Raw genomic sequence first — 21,051 nt, forward strand, 5'->3', positions numbered from 1 at the left:
CTCGATCATTTGTCAGGTTCCAAACGATCAGGCCAGTTTGCTTGCAGAAGTCCTCTTGTGCAGTTAGAACCTTACAGGATTCCAAATATCACAAACCCAATTCAATTCTCTACTAGTCCGGGCAGGACGCGCAACTTGTGCCAAACAGTTACCAATGAGACGAGACAGCTGCAATCTTCAAACAGGGAAGCAGAAATGTGACGGATGAAAAGCCGGAGATCGGCCGCAATCTTTGATGCTGAGCTTGTTAGGCGATTACGACAGAAAATCTCTTGATGATGTTCACGTTGTCATGACGGGAAGTTCATGCAATCAACGTGAATAGAGAAAGTGGGGGCAGACCTACAACACACCTACAAGGGCCCACAAAGACAAGACTTCCTTGTTGCATGTGGAGGGCTTAGAGATTCGAGAATCCGTTGTGTATACTAAAGTTCAACTTTGATTAGAGCATTTCTTCTCAACAAACGCCCTTTCTTGATAGCTTGCTGGGTAATGGGTTATTATTACTTTATAAGACAGAGCCTTAAGTTATAACAAAGAGCGTTGGGAGCTCCCTTTGATTTTGGGCCCCTTCACTAAGACGAGGGAACTAGTCAACCATTCTTACCTTATTTTTCTCCACCCTTACATGACGTTGCTTTTCCCAATGATAACAACAAGAAAAGTGCATAACTTTCACTTTCTCCTCTCTAAAAGGCTACTATCGAGGAGCCCTTTCCGAAGATATCAACTACAAAGTTTGCACAACTCTATGTTCCTCCTCTTTAAAAGGCTAAGATTGGGTACCCATGGTTACAGCTTACAGCCCTAAAAGAGAGTGAATTACCCCTTCAAGACACTTCACTTCTTAACAAACATAGTAGTTCAAGTAGTGTCTATCTACCTATCAACATCTGTTCGGACACTCTTATGCATACACAAACACACATATACACAATATACATCCATGCATGTGTACTTACATGTGAATAAATAGATAGATAGGTAAGTAGGTAGGGGGGGTATATGTGTGTATCCTTAGCTCTACATCCTCTTTATCCTCCCTTTCTATTCCCATTGATCTAGTCCACATGGGCCTTCCTTCCACTTTCTAGGAGTTTATTAACACCATATTATTCCTTGAGAAAGGACTCTTGAAGTTATTTGTTAAACTTGACAAGTTTTATAGTTTTTATATCTGAGTTATTTATGTTAATTTAATTTAATTCCATGGTGGTTGTTTGTTGCATCCAATTAATTTTGCATGGTCATGCCAATTCTATATTCAATGTTTTCGTAGACAAGTTTTACAGTTTTATTAGAGTAATTTATGTTAATTTACTTTAATTCCATGGTGGTGGTTTGTTACATCCAATTAAGTTTGCATGGTCATGCAAGGTCTATTTTCAATGTTTGAAATTTAAGAGTTCAATGTGTAATCTTTGTTCATATTTATCACTTATTACATTTTTTGTTTATAAAACTTGAATAGCTTCACCTTTTATTTAAAAGGTAATTGGAAATTCAATTAAGCTTTTTGTTTTTTAAAGGGCTCTATTTTTTACTTTTAGAGGCCTCATTTTAAAATTAATTTGCATTCAAATATAATTATCAAAAAAAAATTGGACTTCTTTGGTGAGTCTTTGGTTTTGGACGGCATGCCATCCAAAAGTAATGAAATAAATGGTATTTATGATTTGGGGAGTTTAAAAACCCCTTTTGTATATTTATTTCTATGATTTATTGGATTAAAAACCCCTTACTTTAGATCCATATCGTATGGTCGTATATATAGGTGAATGTTTGTGGATTGAGTTGGCATGCATAGATCAAGCTACTCATCCATACCCTCCTCCTCGTTATGTTGTTCTCCTCCCTCACCTCCGGTCTTGTGTCCCCCCTCAGAGTGTTCACCAATGTCCTCGCTTAGCTAGGCCATGCCCTGAGAATATTGCGTGAAACAATTTAGAAACTATAAATAAAGCTTAATTGTAAGATTACAAAGGTCAAACATAATTGAGAACAAGGAGGATTGGAGACTTACATGTCAATTTGCCACTGCTAAGAGAGCCTGCCTACCATCATGTGCATATGCATAATTATACTCCTCCATAGTAGGGAATCAGCTAATCCCAAAAAGCTTGTGAATCAAAATTAAAAACATTAGATGACATTCTATGAGAAAAATAATGTATTCAAATAGTACTAAAAATTATAAAAGAATTATGTTATAACACACATATACTTGCTCTATACTTGCAAGCGATGCCTCAATTCCTTTCTTACCACCACTCCTGAGGTGTAAAGTACATTTGTTGGTCCAGATATGTGTGCTTGTTGCATTCCACTTATTGTCCCACATTCTAGATTGTCTTGAAGCTCATGCTTGTCTCTCTTCCAATATAACTTATTTACATGACAAGGCTTTGGCCTTCATCATGAATCTCTAATTGTGATACAAGCCCAGGTGTAAAGCACATTTGGTCCACATACATGCGATTGTTGGATTTTGTTAATTGTTTCATGTATTCTCGATTGTCTTGAAGCTCCTACTTGTCCCTCTTCCAATGTAACTTATTTATATGACAAGGCTTCAACCCATATCTTGAATCTTAGATCGGTGACAATTGAGTATGTCATTCATGCGTCAAAGCACGTAGTGAGTATCAAACTTGCAACCAAGCGACATTGGTTACTCTTGCTTGAGTATCTGTATGATATAGACTTATCTTGGCCATGGATCTAAATATATATTTGAGTGAGATGCGCCAAACCACTAAACTCAAGATCTCACAAAGAAAAATAATTTGAAATGAAGCAGAAAGAGTGTCTTTATTCAAAGGAAAACCTTTACAAGGAAATACTTCCCACAGGATGAGAGTTCCACCAAATCACCAATCTCAATCACAATATCAATCTCAGTCGGAGGTAGGTATCAAAAATCACAAACTCAATCTCTTTCTAGATCTTCAGTTTAGAAGTGGAAATACGGATCTCTTAAAAATCCTGCTTGAAATCCGCATTCAAAGTTATGGTAGAAATCTATGTGTTTTCGAATCCTTTTTGTCCTCAAAAACTCTCTTTTTAAGTGTGAATCTGCTTTTCCCAAAATAGCCCCTTGCTCCCAAATGGTGCAAAATCTGGAAACGATCAATAGGATAACTTTGAGGCATCTCTCGCCTTAAAACTTTGGTCTTCATCAATCTCTATCAAAATCTACCATCTTGGGCCTCAAATATGCACTTAAAAATCATGCACGTAAATCCACCTCGAAAAAGCAGTCCAAAGTCTTTTTTCCTTAACTTCTAGCTATTATTTCTTCAACTAGATGGTTGAATTACAAAATCTACAAAGTATCATCCATAAAAAAAGCACACCCTACTACCCCCAAGGAAATGGATAGGCCAAATCCACAAATGAAATAATATGCATTATCCTCATCGAGGTAGTAGAACCATAGCGTTCTGATTGGGCAGAGAAACTGAACGTAGCCTTATGGGCATATAGAACCACATTCAAGGTCAGTACAGGAAACACACCTTTTCAATTGGTATACGACCTTGAAGCTATGGTCCCACTCAAATTCATAATACCAAGTCTACGCATAGCAGTACAAGAATGCATGGGAGACCATGAATCCTTGAAAGAAAGACTCTATTAGTTGGAGAAGCATACAGAGACAAGACTAGTTGCCCACCATGCCATGACAATTAAAAAAACGCAGAAGAAAGGCACGGTTTGACAGAAATCTGAAAGCTAAAGACATCAAGGAAGGCGACTTAGTCATGTTATACAATGCCAAAGTACACAAGGGGAAATTGAAGTATCTAGGTCAAGGACCCTACCGAGTACAAAAGATGAATCCCATCGGAGCTGCGCTGCTAGAAACATTGGATGGAGTCCAATTCAACACAACAATAAACGGGAGCCAATTGAAGTGCTACTACATCAACACACAAGCCATCCCCGACAAAAACGAAGATTTGGGAAACCAAGTCTTCCTTATTTAGGATTAGATTGTATCACCATCACTCACTTGCATATGTACGTCTTCACACATATAGGTAGCATCAATCGATTTCAACCTAGGGCTTATAAGTGATGCCTGAGTTCTAGCTGCCCTATGAAAATTCCAGCAATTTGAAAAAAAAAGCATATAGTTAATCCATACCTAGCTCCTAGTTCACGTGCACTCACACGCTTTTGCTTAGACACATAGATGATTGCATGAATAATTGTACCCCACACTTTCATTCCACACTCTCAAAGCATGTATAAAAATAAGAGCCCTCACACACACACAGAAAGGTCATACCGGCATGCCAACCAATCTAATGATCTTTCGAGACACTCCAAAGTACAAATGCTTCTCATGTGACCGTCTACTATTTTAAAAAAAACAACATATGCAAACAAAATCATACACGTTTGGATAATAAGCAAAAGACAGCACAATATTCCTTTTGAAGAAAAGACACGTCATGTTTGTAGAGAGTGTAAGACAGCTATAAAATCCAATATCATCCCAATATACTTTGTCCCTCATCATATACAATGAAACATAGAGTTAATAAATGTAGTAATGCTTAATGACATTGAAGAACGATTAGTTGCCCTAAGAGTAGCATTCACTCAAATAAGAGAATTAACTTACGGTGGTCAATATGGAATGCATGGTAGCATTGTAAACATTATGTCTAACACAACTAAAGTATAGCATATCTTGCCAAGATTTATTAATGATGAATCATCGATAATACTTGGAATTTAGAAAAAGCTATAATATAAGAGCACATACTTAATTGGAAAAGTCAAACCAACTATTCTTATGTGAGCATTACATACACTCATTCAAACCCCACTTTACAAATCTAACAATGTACAAATCAACCAACAATGGTCACAACATTTAAAGGAGATCCTATTTTCACAACAAAACGTAGAAGAAGAAGACAATGACCAACAATCCTACTCAGATGACACTAATGAACTTTACACAAACACTCTAATAGACCATTGGGACTCTTTCAGGACAAAAATAGTGAAGAATTAAATTTTCCTACACTTTTCTTTAGGTCAGAGAGACAGATTAAAAATCCTCGATTGACATATCAAGATATTGCAAAATGCTAATTGACACATAAATCAATTAAGTTTTCACAAAACATACCCAATCTATTTTTCAATCGATTAAGGTTCTCATTAACCAAGTAATGCAATCCATTTGGGTATGATTGCGCAAGGGTGCACTACAAAACAAAGTTCTATATGCAAAAGATGTTTCTAATGACACAAACATTGAAGCCATTTTAAAATCCAACATTGGATACCGGGACTTTGAAAACCTACGCACCTCTCCGGACCATAAAGAGAAACTAAGGAAAAATGCATTTGGAATGATGAGACAACTAGGTCCTCCTTCTTTATTTAAGACATTATCATGTGCAAAAAGAATGTGGGAACCTTTAACAGAATGTTTACATAATGCATACTCTACTAACAACAAACAAAACATAACACAACAACACAAAAATGTTAACACAAAGGACTTAATACGAGAAAATCCAACAATTTGTGCAAGTTATTACACTCACAAAATCCAGCAATTCCTCAAACTAATAATGAAAGACGATGAAATTCTTGCAAAAGTATATGATTACTTCTTTGTTACAGAATTCCAAAGTAGAGGAAGCCAACATGAACATGGAGTCATATGGATAGAAAATGCACCAACATATGGTATTCATGACAATAAAGACATAAGATCTTTTGTTGATAAGTACATATCATGTGATAAAAATCTACTACCTCCAAATATCAAAGAGATTCAAACACACAAACATACACCCACATGCCACAAAAAGAGATCTACCATTTGTAGATTCCATTATCCCAAGCCTCCACTAGATAAAATAATGATTTTAACCCCTTTAGATGCCAATGAGATCCACATTAACAAAGCAGTGTACACAGAAATTGCTACCCATCTACACAGTATAGATAGATATAACATTCACCGAGTGGATTGATAATATTGGAATAGATATATCAACATATATACTAGCAATACGATCACAATTAGGTAAACCAACACTATTTTTGAAGAGAACACGGAGCTTCTACTTTATAAATACAACTAGTCAAGAGAACAGAGCACTCATCCTCAAGCAAAAAAAACTGCTGCAACATCTCCCCAATGATTCCATCAACATAACTTGTGACACTATCATCACTAAATACACAAAAAGCAAAACATGGAAGATATTTGCCTCACAACATTTGGAGCAGAATATACCTTCGACAATGGCAACATTACAAAAAGGTAAAAACCAAGAATTATAAGATTCAACATCATCAAGGATCTAGAAAATTACTATCGAGAACAAGTACTATTGTACTACCCTTTCAAAGCCAATGAAAATCATGAAATGTCAATACATGGCTCGTGGCAACAAGCTTATAATGCTAGCTATGACATTATACTATAAAATGTTTGTGACCTTGACCTTCTTGCTGATTTTTATGATCATTATATAGACACCAATACACCCACCTCACCTCTCTTGCACATTTGGCTCATGTCGCCCCAAAATTGGAGCTATGAACCATGCAACAAAATGTTCTTAGCAATATATGCATATAGTATTTTTTGTAGATAACATGCATGCTCAACTCTTTCTTATGCTTCACTCATTCCATGATTGTACTTTATTTTCATTATTACTTTTGTGGGGCTTTACAACACATTTTATATCTTTGATAGGGATGCTTTCAGATATTATCCGCTTGATCTTTTCATGTAGAATTATCTCATGCACTTGTTAAATTAAAGTGGATCACAAAATTGGCACTTTACAAGTGAACTTATCTCTGGACCCTTTGAAATGTAATCATAAAATATACTCTAAATAACAAAGCATTGAATATCCCTAAACATGTATGAATTACTATGTTTCTTTGTCACTAAGCAAAAGAGAATAGAACATTTATTGCAACATTTGCTCAAAATATCACAACATGAATGGAAGAAATATGCACAATTCCTAAGTATTTGCATGGCTCAAATATATATTTTTTTTAAGGAAAAAGTTACACTGCACAAAATCATCAAACATACACGAAGTCAGTAAATCAAAACCAATCTTTAGGAAGCATATTTCTTTGACCATGGACTTCAAAACAATAAAGATGAACTATTGATTCAAAAACACAAATATTAGCTCTTTGTTTAGATATCATACATAAAGAGAAGTCTAATCCACATTGAAATTTGCCTTCTGCTAAATGCATGATCCTTTCATCTTATTAGATTGGTTTCCACATGTTTAGTAGAAGTGTAAGTCATGTTATGCTCCTAGAACCTTGGGCAATAGCCACTTTAATAAGACACCATCATCGAGATCTCCTTTGACATCATGTAATACCCTTCCATTGACATCAACATGCGTAAGTTTGCTATCCCTATGTGTTGTTAGTTGATTTTCTCTTGAACATTCCACCTCTAGTTCACGTGCAAACAAAGTCCCTTTGTTTTGGAAAAGTATGAGTGCTCCTGAATGAACACATAGCCCAAATTATCCTCCAAAAAGTGTCCTAGAAATTCGTTCCACTATTTCAACACTTTCTTGCACCATGTAGAATCCAAGATGTTTTTTTCGTGCCCCTATGGGGTAGATCTTATTGGAGGTTTGCTTCTCTAAGCAGCAAAATTCACAGTTTAGTCTATGTAATTCCTAAATTATTATGACTTGCTATTTCTTTCCCTTGAAAGCATCCATCTTTTTCTCCTCTCTCTCTCTCTCTCTCTCTCTCTCTCTCTCTCTCTCTCTCTCTCTCTCTCTCTCTCTCTCTCTCTCCATTATCCCCCAAGTCTCCACTCCCTTTCCTACGCACCATCTTCACTGTCTTCTTTTTTGCTTGTAGGTGAATGATATTTAATCATTCATAAGGCCTACCCAATGAGAAGAACGAATAATGCATCCCAAACGACACCCACACTACTTCCTCATCATGTCCAGCTCCTACCAATACACGTCTTTCCCTATATTAGAAGATCCCTCTCTAAGGACCTTCTCCTTTTGCAAATGAGAAATCGTCAATGCTTGTGGTCCTGACCATCCAAATCAAATCTTTGGCCAAGGGATTCTACCACCATCGTATTGGTCTCAAACCTAATAGCATTCCTCCGATTTTTTACAGTCACACAAATCACACATTGCTTCGCCTTCATCGTACATTCTTCTTTTATTTGTCCCTCATTCTCACAACACTATACAAGACTCCATAGATTTTTTCTAGGGTTCAATGCCACAATGTGAACGCCTCTAGTATTCTAGTTGTCAATTTTCTATAATCTTTGTTTATGGACTTCTCATTTTCAAATGATTCCACTTCATTTTTTCTTGTTTTTATCCTTCTTGTTGAAACCTTCAACAACCCTTACCATACAATGTAAACTACTTCTTCAACGAGGTCAATGGCGTCCGTCTCCATTGCTACCATATGCATCTTGATTTCCTTCCACAACACAAGGATGAACCACATAACTAACAATCCTTTGTTTTAACGAGAGCTCTCGAACATTTGCTAGGTTCAAAATTGTCCTACATAATCCATTACTAATTTCTTCCTTGCTAGAATAAAGCTTCTCCAATAGCTGCACCATGGTTTTGTCTTCCCGATACTAGTTTTCTTCAAAGAGTTCTTTAAAAAGAAAGCATTTCCGTACTAGGAAAACCAATTCATGATTGCTCCCTTGAGACTCCACGAAAACAAGTTAATCTACTCAGCATACACTCCAACACCATTCATCAAGCATACCAACTGGAACTCCAAACTGTGCATGTCCAAATTCTTCCTTCACTTGCCCCTAAAAGTATGGGAGGAAGACCTTGCAAGGTGCATGTCCAGATTCTCTTGTCCTTGCCCTTAAAAGTGTAGGAGGGAACCCTTGCTTGCACTCGATTTGGCCATCAAGAGAATCTAGTATAATCGCGACTCAACAAGCTACACCAACAATTCCTCACTTCAATCTCTACATTTGACATGTCTTTGATAGTCTTGGTGTTGAAAAAATCACTTTGCAAAAAGCCAATACCATCAAAGCATGGTGTTAGTCTTGCACAATCTCCTTTCTTCCCCTATTCACCAAGTCTCTCCTCATCAAATGGCATAACGTTTGTTGGGATAAATATGATCAAGGGCTTGCTCTAAGGTACATGTGTGCATCTAGGGGAGTCACATGTATGTCTGTGTGTGTGTGTAGTAGAAGCACACCTAGTGCTATGAGGTGTCTAGTCTATGACATAAGTGATGATGTAAGCACAAAGGTCCCCACATGGGAGGTTCCTTTGATTAAGCCAGTTCCACTGATGTAGGGGCTGATTACCACTGATGTAGGAAAGGTGCCTACATCTTCCTCTCACTCTATATAATGGAGGATCTTCCCTCATCTCAATACACTTTGATTTTGCCTTACTTGAGCTCTCTCTTTGTGTCATCATGCATCTCTTTTATCCCACTCACTTCTTCATTTGGTATCAGAGCTGGTAGGCTCTACAGAATCCACTTTAGTAGTGCCACCTCATCATATTCTCCATCACCTCCATTTTGAAGCTCTCTCTCCCTTTCTCTTCAGAATTTGCTAAGCTCCTTCTCTTCATCCTGTGCGCCATTTGCAAAACCCTTGGAATTGAAGCTTCTACCCCCTGGGATGCACCTCTGGCTCAGAGCATTCTTCTAGATTTGGTCTCTCTCACCTGTGCTGACCCAAACAAAGTGCATCAACTATTTGTCAAATTCTGTGCCTACAAAGCAAATGATGACCTACCCTTCAAGCACAAGTTAGGCAATGCCTAGAGCTTGCTACTGGTGAAATCTGAGCCTATATGGTCCAATGGTTGCAGAGAATTCAGCAAAAGAACAATCGACTTTGGTGAGACTCTCACAGGCAATGTGACACACTATTTCGCCCCTCCTCTACTGTGCTTACTCTCTGGGACAAAGACTTCATTCCAGCTTACAAAGCCCCAAATCTAAAGATATGTGGAGTGAGAATTTAAGCCTCCAAGTTACTCTGTTTCCTTGCAAGCATTTTTGACAGTTTTTAAAATTTGATGCTACAGTAAATACTAAGATGATGCTTGAGGTATAAAGTGGCGCTAAACTATAGTTCAAAGAATGTAATTTCAGTTTGAAATTCAAGTTGGGACTAATCTCTTGTCAAGATGCCAAGCTCTCAATGTTCTTCCAATGCTAAGCACTTACAGAAGACTACAAGAAGGATAAAGTTCAAGGTAAAAAAGACCCCAATCAAGAAGCTTTGGAAGAAGCCAACTGGGTATGCATATGATAAACAACTAGGTTTTTCTGAGTTTATCTTTAACAATCTACGATTGTATGATAAGCAAGATTTCTTTGTTCAACAAGATTAGTCGTTTTGTAAGAAAGTAGACACTACCTAATAAAGATAAGACCCTCTCATGGCAACCTATAAAATTGGCAAGTTCAATAGCCAAGGCTTTCACACTTGGCAAATGAAGATAAAGTTTGTGCTTATGAAAGAGAATTTAGACAAGTCAAGGACTTTATCCTCTTAAGAAAGTGAATCAACCACAACCAAAGGTAAAGGGAAGGCAAGTGACTCTTCTTCTACAACTGCAGATGCCAAAAGGATAGAAAAAGCTTACGCAATAATTGCATTAGATTTGGGAGATGATTATGTGCATCACATTTCACACTTGGAATCCCCTTTTGAGGCATGGCATAAGCTAGATGTATTATTTGATACTAGCTCTCATACTTCTCAATTGAATTTGAAAATTAAGTTCTTTTAACTTAAGATGAATGGAGACAATATTGCAGCTCACGTTAATACATTAAGAAGTCTTATGACACAATTGGCTTCAATTAACTCTCCAATTACTGAAGATGATGCTATGGCTGTGCTCTTGAAAAGTATGTCTCAAGACTATGATTATGTTGTGACTACTTTAAAGAATCTTCCCTAACCCACACTGAAGGGCATCATCAATGCTTTACAAGAGAAGGAAAAAAAGCACTTCAAGAATGGGTAAAGTACACACAGAAGCACTTGCAATCAAGTTTTCATCAAAGAGCAAGTACAAGACATACAAGCATTGTGGAAAAAACAATCATCTTGAGAAGGATTATTATAAAATCAACCCTTGCACTTATTGCGGCAGGAACAATCATTCAAATAAGTTTTGCAAGAAGAATCATTCAGAGAAGTTTTGCAAGAAGAATCATTCAGAGAAGTTTTGCAATGACAAAAAGAAAAATATGACAAATCTAGTTGAAGAGAGAACACCATCAACAAATAAAGAATCAAACTTTGTGATAGAAGACAAGGACTTTGCCTTTTGAACACTTTTTCTTTGAGATTTTTTTCATCATCACTTGGTCAAATTTTGAGGTTCTCTGCGTGAAGTAGTACTCCAAAAAGAATGTTATGTGTTTTGTCTTTTGTAAATCACCTCTGGTCACCATATGATGTAGGCCATGTGATATGTGTTTGGTCTATCCCATTTTTGTAAACCTTGTGATCCTTGGGCACCTTTGCTAGCATGAGATCCTAGCCATAGATTTATCTTTGATCACCATGAGATGGCATGAGAAACTATGTGCCTTGGGGGTACTGGTTTCCAAACACTATGCTTGATGGTTGTTTACATAAACTGCAATAAATTAGTGCTAAAAAGTTGTAATTTGTATAGGCTTTAGAATGGATATAAGAGTAAAAATGGCATTGAGATGAGAGGAGCTGAATCAACTGAAGTGTGTTTGTACAGATGTAGCCTTTTAGACGAGTGAAGGTGGATTACACCCTTCGAAATTCCTTTGCACCTCTAGCTTGAACCCATAAAGGGCATTAACCTCATATGTTGATTATAAAGTCACCATATGTGTACGCGACATGTATTAACACATACAAATACTTCATCATCCACTCTGGGTCAAATAAACTAATCTGGAAGTGAGGTATTGCTCATCGCACTGTAATTGAAGAAGAAAGCTCCTGTTTTGGGGGGAAGGTGAAAGCTTCTGAGGAACCATTTTGTTATAATGTCTTATATGTGGCTTGTTGTTTAGTGGAATCATGATATTTATGGAATCTACACTCCCAAAACATTTGCATCCTCTATCACCTTGATGAGATAAAGTTTAACAAATAACAAAAGCAATTTCAAAAGGTTGTCAGATATGCTCTCCTTCAAATCAGTATTATGGCACAATGCACTACAACATCAACCATGCTTCAATTTCTGGAAAAAATGGAGTCTGACTTATAGACAAGGGTTTGATGTTCAACAGCACAGTCTGAACCTTGGTCTTTTCAATCTAGCATCACCTGCTTGGAACTTCAATGTTATGCAAGCAGACCTTTTTAAGGAACTATAAACTTCATTATAAGATTAGTAATATTTATTAGAACTGTGCTCGCCAAAACCGCACAGAACGATCTGTCCCACAAGTTACAAATGCAGACTCACTTGGCGATTGCTCTAACCATCTGGGACTGCTAGCATGATTGGATGGCCACCTTGATGAGACTTCTCCTGTAAGTGAATCCCATGCGACCACCTACATAAAATAACTTAACAGGTATCAAAAGTGTTGTGTATTTAATTTGGCCATTTTGTACATCATGTTCAACCTTGAACAATAACCTTTGTTGAGTACCCTTACCCAACTTTTTCCCTTGAAACTTAAGTTCCGAGGGATGTGAATAGAGGTTTAAAAATGAGTGATTACCTCATTGTTAGACTCATCCATGCACAAGATGAACTCCTCTGTGTGGTTGAACACGGCCTGCATCACCATACTCAGAATGAGGACAAGGGCCTAGAGTATAAGAAGCACACCCTGAAGCATTAAAGATTGATTAATATGTTCACATTCAAGCATAACATGACAAATGAAGACTGACCTGGCAACGCAGTTGACGATGTTGGGCTCCCATATATTGCTTGACCTGTCTGCCAGTTCCTACTTCCCAAAGCCTTACAACTGAGTCTTTCCCACAAGAAAGAACATATCTGCTCATTGGAACATTTGCGGTCAATAGTAATCAGTGAGAAGGTAAGATCCTGCAGTTTAGAAATCAATCAGTACAAGCAATGTGTTAACTTACCTCTGATCTTTAGTGAAACAAGCACTCGTTGCTTCAGCAGAACCATGCGCCATATCAATAGATCGAATGCAACGGGCAGATGCACCATCCCAGATGCGAACACCACCATCTTTACTAGCTGTCACATACATCCCACCATTGGTGGAATAACGAACCTGCGACTCAACAAATTTAGAAACCTCAGACCAGCAGTCTATGCGCCATATCAATAGATCGAATGCAACAGGCAGATGCACCATCCCAGATGCGAACACCACCATCTTTACTAGCTGTCACATACATCCCACCATTGGTGGAATAACGAACCTGCAACTCAACAAATTTATAAACCTCAGACCAGCAGTCTATCATCCAGTGCATCGCTTCACACAGGCAAAGGAAGTACTTCTGTGAACATTAATTTGTACAGATTCTTTAACAAGAATCCTACTGGCTTAACCAGATATCATGGAAGGGCACAGGTAAAATCAACCAAATCAGTTCTCCCAAAAAACATAGATAGTGCCAAAAATATCAAAAATAGTCCCTTTGATATGCTGTTTACCACATGGCATCCCAGAGAGGCAGCGACCAACAACCACCTTGGTGTTTTGTGTATCAGACGTAGAAAACCTTTCCAACTAACTAAAACTGACGAATCATCCACACCATCAAAGGTCTGTTCAGTTTGTAAAGAGCAAGTAGAGAGAAAAGAAGTTGCCAACAATTGATTTGCCTATATATTGTGAATGTCTATTTGCAAAACCTATACTGCACTCAAAAATTGATAATACCGAACCTCGAACAAAAAAAGTCTAGTGTGTCTACTGAAATTACTCGCTGGGCAGTTGATGTTAATGTGCAGTGCAATCTCTGTGTGTGTGTGTGTGTGTGTGTGTTTGTGTGTGTGTGTGTGCGCGCACAGCGGATCTCACGGTGACTGACACGCCGTAAGCGGAGGGCCTTCCTCACCCACAGAATGGACGAGATGATCAGCTCATTTCGAGGGGGGGATCCCACCATTGGCTAGGGGCTTCTATCGCAGGGAAAGCCACCTATCCCCATCACAGACCCAGGTGTTTGGCACACTTATGCATGCTCTCTTTTTTATGTTCCGATGCAAGCACCACCTGATATGTCCACTATGCCCAAGCCCACCACTTGCCACTTGTTCACTGCACAGAATGTGCAGGCTGCACTCGGCCGGCTTCATAACCAGAAAGCACAAGACCATGAGGGGCTACGAACTAAGATTTCGATCATGGACAGGAGGTTTTGGCTCCGGTCCTAGCGCAGATGTTCAACCACGCCATATGTCACAGCTTCCCGCCCTCATGGAGTACCACCACCATCGTACCGATACACAAGGCAAGTGACCCTATGGATACTGGAAACTATCGCATTCTCATGATTGGCCATACGCTGGCCAAGATCTATGGATCGATACTGGAAAGGGTGATCAGCAGCCATATAGAGGCACATGGGCAATGTGCTCTAGAGCAGGCAAGTTTCCAAAGACAGCACTCCACACTAGACCACATCTTCACCCTGAGGGCTATCGTTGAGGAGGCGAGGTCGAGATGCAAAAAAGTCTACGCTTGTTTTGTAGACTTTCGGAAAGCCATCGACACTGTCCCGCGATCCCGCATGATCAGGAGACTACAGGATATGCAGATTCCAGAGGTTCTGATCTGGGGAGTGGTGAGCCTATATGAGTCCGTCAGAGGGAGAGTTCGTGTCCCAGGAGGCCTATCAAACTGGGTTGAGAGCACGATCGGGGTAAAGCAAGGATGCCCTCTCTCACCGACTCTCTTCGGGCTCTACATTGATGAGATTACATCCTTCATAGACCACCTAGGAGGCGAGGGAGCACCACTAGCTAACCTAATGATACAGATTCTACTATACGCGGATGACATAGTCCTCCTATCATCTTCGGCAAAGGGACTCTAGAGACATCTAGATGCCCTAGAGGTGTTCTGCAGAGAGAGAGAGATCTCATGGTTAACCTTGGGAAGACCAAGGTCATGATCTTCAACACCTCTTACACAGTGCTTCACTGCCATAGCTTTACATACCAAAGTCAACCAGTGGAGATTGTGCAGTCCTACACATACTTGGGTGCAGTTTTCACAAGGCCAATTTTCATGATGACCCACGTAGCCAAAGCACGTGTCACACAAGGGCACGGTGCGTTGGCCCAACTAGAGCGATAGTGCTTCCAGACGCACTTCCAGGATCCACCGACAAAGTGTTGGCTTTTCGACACTCTAGTGATGCCGACTGCCATGTATGCGGCACCTTTTTGGGGGTGTGATCTTTCAGCAGCAGAATGGAGGAGATTTGAGCGGCTACAGGTGATTATGGGCTCTAGGATGATTCAGAGTAAGCCCTCGGTCCCCTATCAGATAGTATAGGAAGAGTTTGCCATGACCCCTCTCCAGGTTGATGCCATTTTTCACACTGTGAAATTCCTCCACAGAGTTTAAGACCTACCTCACGAGAGACTTTTGAGACTGGCACTAGAGTCTTCCATATGACCAGCAGAGAGTGAGGTAAGTACAGCATGGTATGCACGCATCACCGCATGGTTTGCCAATCACAGCATTCAGATGGATTGGCTTCCCTCATTTCAATATAGCATGAATGCACCGCCCGAGTTGATCCCACGGGATGAGATTAACCGCATCATACGGTTAGATCTCCTCCAGCTCCACACATCTCGCACTTGAGGGGGGACCAGGAGTTCCCCACCAAGACCCAGCTCTACTATGACCATTTTCTGAGAGTATCGGAGGATGGGCTCATCATCAGACCTCAATATGTCGAGGACAGAGGAGTCTCACACGTGCTAAGGATTGCCATCGGACAAATGCGGGTCTCGTCCCATCAGCTGAGGATCGAGGCAGGGAGAGCTGCAAGCATACCCGTTCTGCATGATGGGAGTGGTTGAGACAAAGGAGCGCTTTCTTTGTGTATGCCTAGCCTATTATGAGATCCAAGGTCGCTACCACTGCCTTTTTCAAGAGGGGCACGGCTTCTGCCCACTCTCACGACTGATCCACTTCCAGGACCAAGCCTGTATTGGGCTCTACCTGATGGAGATACGACAACACAGAGAGACGCTACTACAACATATTAGAGAGCAGCAGGATGGGACCACCGCACCACAGGATATTGAGGTAGGCCAAGCGCACAGACATGTCACGGATTTCTATGCATTTGACTCAGCTCCAAGGCACTTTGGGGTAGAGGAGGAACTAGCCGACATGAGAGATATATGGATTGGTAGAGAGAACCGACACAGCATTGCTAGACGAGGGACACAGAGACCGTACACGATGCGACAAGTGACCAGAGGACACACGATCAAGGTTCAACCTATTTCAGCTCTCCTCAGGGGAGATCCACCGAGGCGAGGCATCACCCTTGACATAGCCCATCGAATCCTATGGCCAGGCCACATAGTCTCATATCTGTCCACCAGCCAGTGAGAGGTCAGTTCCTACTCCCAAAGTCTCTCTATGGAGCCTAAGTCTCGTCTCAATGCTCTTCCGCTCCTGAAGAGAATGTCGTCTCTGAATTGTCTTGACTGTAGTTCAACACTACTACTCTAGGCCGCATCTGCTGCCTAGCTGGGCCAACCCTAATATGGGGAACATCAAGCAATTGCCAAATCTCTACTATGACCTCTTGAACCTACTCGCCTCTTAGCAATGCATCGGGAATCCACACCTCCTTTTAAGGGAGTCCACAATAGGGCTGCTTCAATTGAAGTACGATCAGGGAAGGATCTAACAACTTCATCCCTACCGAAATTCTCATGACTCCACCTTGGTGCATTACCCAATTCCCCATGTGAAACTCTCTCGAGTAGTCCATCGTGCCATAGCTGGTCGAAGGAGTAGCAGAGGCTACTCGGGAATCTAGAGAAATCTGCATGTCGCCAGGCATCAGGGCCACTAACCACAAAGATGAGTTGCTCCCCTGTGCTACACTTTGATGACAGCATCTCCGAGAAGAAGGCTCCCCCTTGCACATCCTGCTCAAACTCTAGATTGTTAAGAGTCTCCTCCAACATTCCAAGAGTCCACATCTCGAAGGATCTCGTTAAGATATCTCTAGAAAGAAGCCCATTCCTAGTGACAAGCTGATGCATACGATTCAAGGGAGTGTCCCATCCTCAAACCAATTCACACCACCTGTCTTCCATGTCAAAATTATCCATAATGAACTATCTTCTCTGATCAGTCAGCAAGAACTTCTTCCATGGTACTTAAAACCATAAGCTGAGAACATCGATCGATAGATCTTGAAAAGACAGAGATTTTGATATAGGTTTCATAAAAAACAGACATCAGAGCAAAAAGATATCGTGATTTTACGAAAAGCTATCAAAATGATCCATACCCGACTGCAACTGTCGAGGAAGGTAGCGATTTATCTCAAAACAAGTCACTCATGTGGACACATCAACTCTGAAGCAAAGAAGAAATAGAAAAGGAATATAGAGAAAAGAAGCAAAAGCTTGAATTATGGAAGGAAAAGAGACTTGCCCATTGAGGAGGATTAAAGACTAAGGGAGCCTAGTGCTCAAGAGAGAGAAGGAAGCATAGGAAAAGCCACATACAAGGGAATGGCATAGCTATAAAGAGAATAATGAGACACTTGAGAAAGAGGGCAGAGGCTCCTTTTATAGAGAAATTCTCACCCTCCTTTACCTTGTTACATTTCCAGCCAATAGATATTTGTACTCCTTAGTGGCATGAGGGCATGGGTCTTCCTTTTGGGCACATTTTAACAAATGTCCCATCTCAAAAAGCACATGTCTCTTTGAAAATTGAGAGAAAGTCAAAAGTCTTCCTTTGTGAAGCCCATAGGAACCCTCTCTTTTCCAAATGTCCACATCCTCCCTATTCAACATAGGAATTCTAGAAGGATTCCTTGTTGCCCCACACTCCTCCACATGCCCCCCACACGCATGGCATGTGATCTTTCTTATTTTATTGAGCACTTATGGACGTAAGGCCCACCTCTTTACATTAGTCACTCTTATTTCTAAAGCCCCATAATATCTTACTCACAAATAACTCTCGCCCCATACCAAGGTATTTATCATTTGGTATTTTCAATGATTCATTCCATCAATCCCTTACAATATCTTGGAAAATAAAATAAAGTGATAGCTAGAAGGCTGTCACTTGATCCTCACAATCCTATGAAGGGTACATACAAGTGATAAAAATATCAAATAAAAGATATCAAAATTTTGTGTCACATCACTATCAAAATGCCCTAAAAAGTCAAAATCTAAAAGTGATAAGGCTGAAGCATCTAATGACCGATTATAATGGCCTGTCACAACAAGGCGCACTCATCATAAGCCAAATGTGCTGCCTCATTCCGGTGGTCATGGGCAGCTGGTGCATCTGTGACTACCAGTTCTTGTTGTTGCTTCTTCTTCTCGAAAGCAATGTGCTTTTGGCACTCAAATATGTCATGTCCTAGTTTCCTATAGTAGTTACAACGCTTCTTCCCATCAGCAGGGAAGAAGCGGATGAGGTGCCAAATGAAGGTTTGGGCTTGCTATAATTTTTACCCCCTTTGCCTTGCCCCTATGATCTGTGGCACAAGCCTAATCTATATTAACAGAAGCATCCAATTTTGATGACTCTACTCTTCTTGCAAGGGTAGGGAAACATATTGATCGAAGGTATAGTGGTTAGGTTACCCATGGCCACTAACCTCAATGTCATAGCAAATCCTTAGTATGGATCAAGGAGCCTATCAATGTTGTGGAAGCTACCTATGCATCTGTTACAATCTCACCCACATTAATAAGCTGCTCAGGAAAGTCCTTGAATTTGGTGAGACGAGCATCTATTATGTCCCCTTCCTACATGTGTACACCATCAGCTATTTCCTTAAAAAGGCAATGCTGATCTCATGATATAAAGGGGCCAAGTACCCCATGCATCCTTGGCTGCCTTTCAAGATCTGATGTGAGGGATAATGAGGTCCTTGCATGCAAATGCAATTGAGGCGTGTGCTTGGGCATCCCACTGATCCTAGCGGGTCTATTGTAGGAGGATCTGATGTAGCAATGGTAGTAGATCCAGAAGTGGCTATAGTAGCAATAGCACGTGGATGCGGTGGCAGTAGGTGCCTATGCTAGAGATACAAGTCTAGATTCTGATCCAGATACAATACTCCAAAAATTCCTAGATACCAAGAAGTGGCGTGCCAAATACGACCACATGGGATAATTGGTATGATCAAGCTTGTCTTGAGCGGAAATCATTCCAAACAAGTCATTTGTAGTCCATTGCAAATGAATAACCAAAAGAAAGTGCCCTGCAAATGTCAAAGCCTCAAGGCTATCACTACAATCGGCACGCTGCTCAAAAGCTGACACAAAATCTGCAAATATCAACCCAAAAATGACAGCAAAAGCTCTGCAAATGTGAATGCCCAATGAAGTGCTTAAACGCTAAGAAAAATGCAAAAGGCTGTCCTACAATGTATGACTGCAACAATATGCAAATGTCAATGCATCAAAAGCATAAAGCTGCCCTGCAAAGAATTATCCAGCCCTCAAATCTGCTCAAAGGTCACCTGAAATTGAACCACAAGGAAAAGGGGATGACTGCTCAAAGGTCACCTGAAATTGAACCACAAGGCAAAGGGGATGACTGCAAGGGTCAATCCTGCAAAGACCCCAAGTTTTCCAAAGAGAAAAGTATGCCAAAAAAGAGGGTAAATAGCAATGTCTGCTGAATGTCAATGCACCAGCATGCAATCACTACAATAAACTATCACTGGCCTCAAAAAGCCCCAAAATGACTGCTAAAAATAGCAAATGTCTACAGATCTCACTCACACTGAGTGAAAAGATGCTTGAAAAGCTGCCAAATGTCCTTTTCTTTGCACATTGCAGCCCAATGTCAGAAGCCCCAATTTCTAACTGCAGTTTGTTGTAACTCTGGCAAAAGCCCTTAAAATCTGATGGAAAACTGCAAATTTTCTATGAGGCAGACTTGCGTGGCAACCTGTCATACAACCTGTAAGGATAAAATTGCAGAATCAATGTACTGATTGCAACAGGTCCAGAATCCATACAGTTGTACAGATGTACAACATTTTGGCAGGAATACTGCCGTACGTATCCTGAATCTCATAGACACCGCCCCCCTATCCAAAGCAGCTCACTATTTTTCTCACCTATACGAACAAATGCAGGTAGATTAAACTTACGGACTGAAACTGCAAAAAATTCTGTCAGAAATCCGTACGTTGTGTATGGACATCCACACAGTATGGACTCACTGTGTGTATGAATAGTAGAAGAAAACTGTACTGACGGATCTCAAGTAGTAACGCGACCTGTAGGACGAATATCCTGACTGTACGGATAACCTTGAACGCAATACTGGAGATTCAGCACCTGGCTGCATCTGGTATAGGCTGTTGTGGTATACGATTCTTCAAGTAGTCAAGTCGTGAATCAATCAACAGCAAGGGGCACAGGTATGGCGGTGCAAAAAACCAGCAATGGCAACAACTAACTGAACCAGAAATGTGGTGTATGGTGAAGGCGTCGATTAGTAATTGCAAGAACTAACTGAACCAGAAACGTGGTGTATGGTGAAGACGTCGATTGGTAATTTCAAGCTGGCCTGGCCACAGTAAATGAACTCCCCAACACAACAGACGATCTTGAGCAAAAATGGCAGGATTGGAAAATTGCTTGAAGCTGCAAATGGCAACCTTAAATAAGTCGATGTGGTCGAACAAGTGTTTTTAGGCTGCAAGGTGCATAGGGGAGAGAGCAGGCCCGAGCGAGAACTTGCTCTAAGACCACAATTGGGTGCCGCAAGCAATGGAACCAAGCTGGAATGCAAGGGAGCAAACAACACGCTGAGGGAATGAATGTACTT

The 21,051-nt window shown here is 40.3% G+C and overlaps 1 protein-coding gene across 1 annotated transcript in view; it reads right to left on the reverse strand.

Moving 5' to 3' along the window:
• Window positions 1–12,236: 12,236 nt before the first annotated feature.
• The window catches only part of LOC147881786 (Transducin/WD40 repeat-like superfamily protein), a 61,901-nt gene continuing 53,086 nt past the window's right edge, over window positions 12,237–21,051 (reverse strand). Inside the window, exons 11-14 of the mRNA XM_087401678.1 lie at window positions 13,136–13,290; window positions 12,932–13,040; window positions 12,757–12,813; window positions 12,237–12,585 (exon numbers count right to left, since the gene is read on the reverse strand). Of these exons, the coding sequence (XP_087257804.1) occupies window positions 12,430–12,585; window positions 12,757–12,813; window positions 12,932–13,040; window positions 13,136–13,290 (477 nt within the window). The 3' untranslated portion in view covers window positions 12,237–12,429. The remainder of the gene's footprint in view (window positions 12,586–12,756; window positions 12,814–12,931; window positions 13,041–13,135; window positions 13,291–21,051) is intronic.

Source organism: Dipteris shenzhenensis, chromosome 30 (assembly GCF_047967505.1).
Source record: "Dipteris shenzhenensis isolate YYH24624 ecotype China chromosome 30, Dip_SZ_1.0, whole genome shotgun sequence".
NCBI classification, from domain to species: Eukaryota; Viridiplantae; Streptophyta; class Polypodiopsida; order Gleicheniales; family Dipteridaceae; genus Dipteris; species Dipteris shenzhenensis.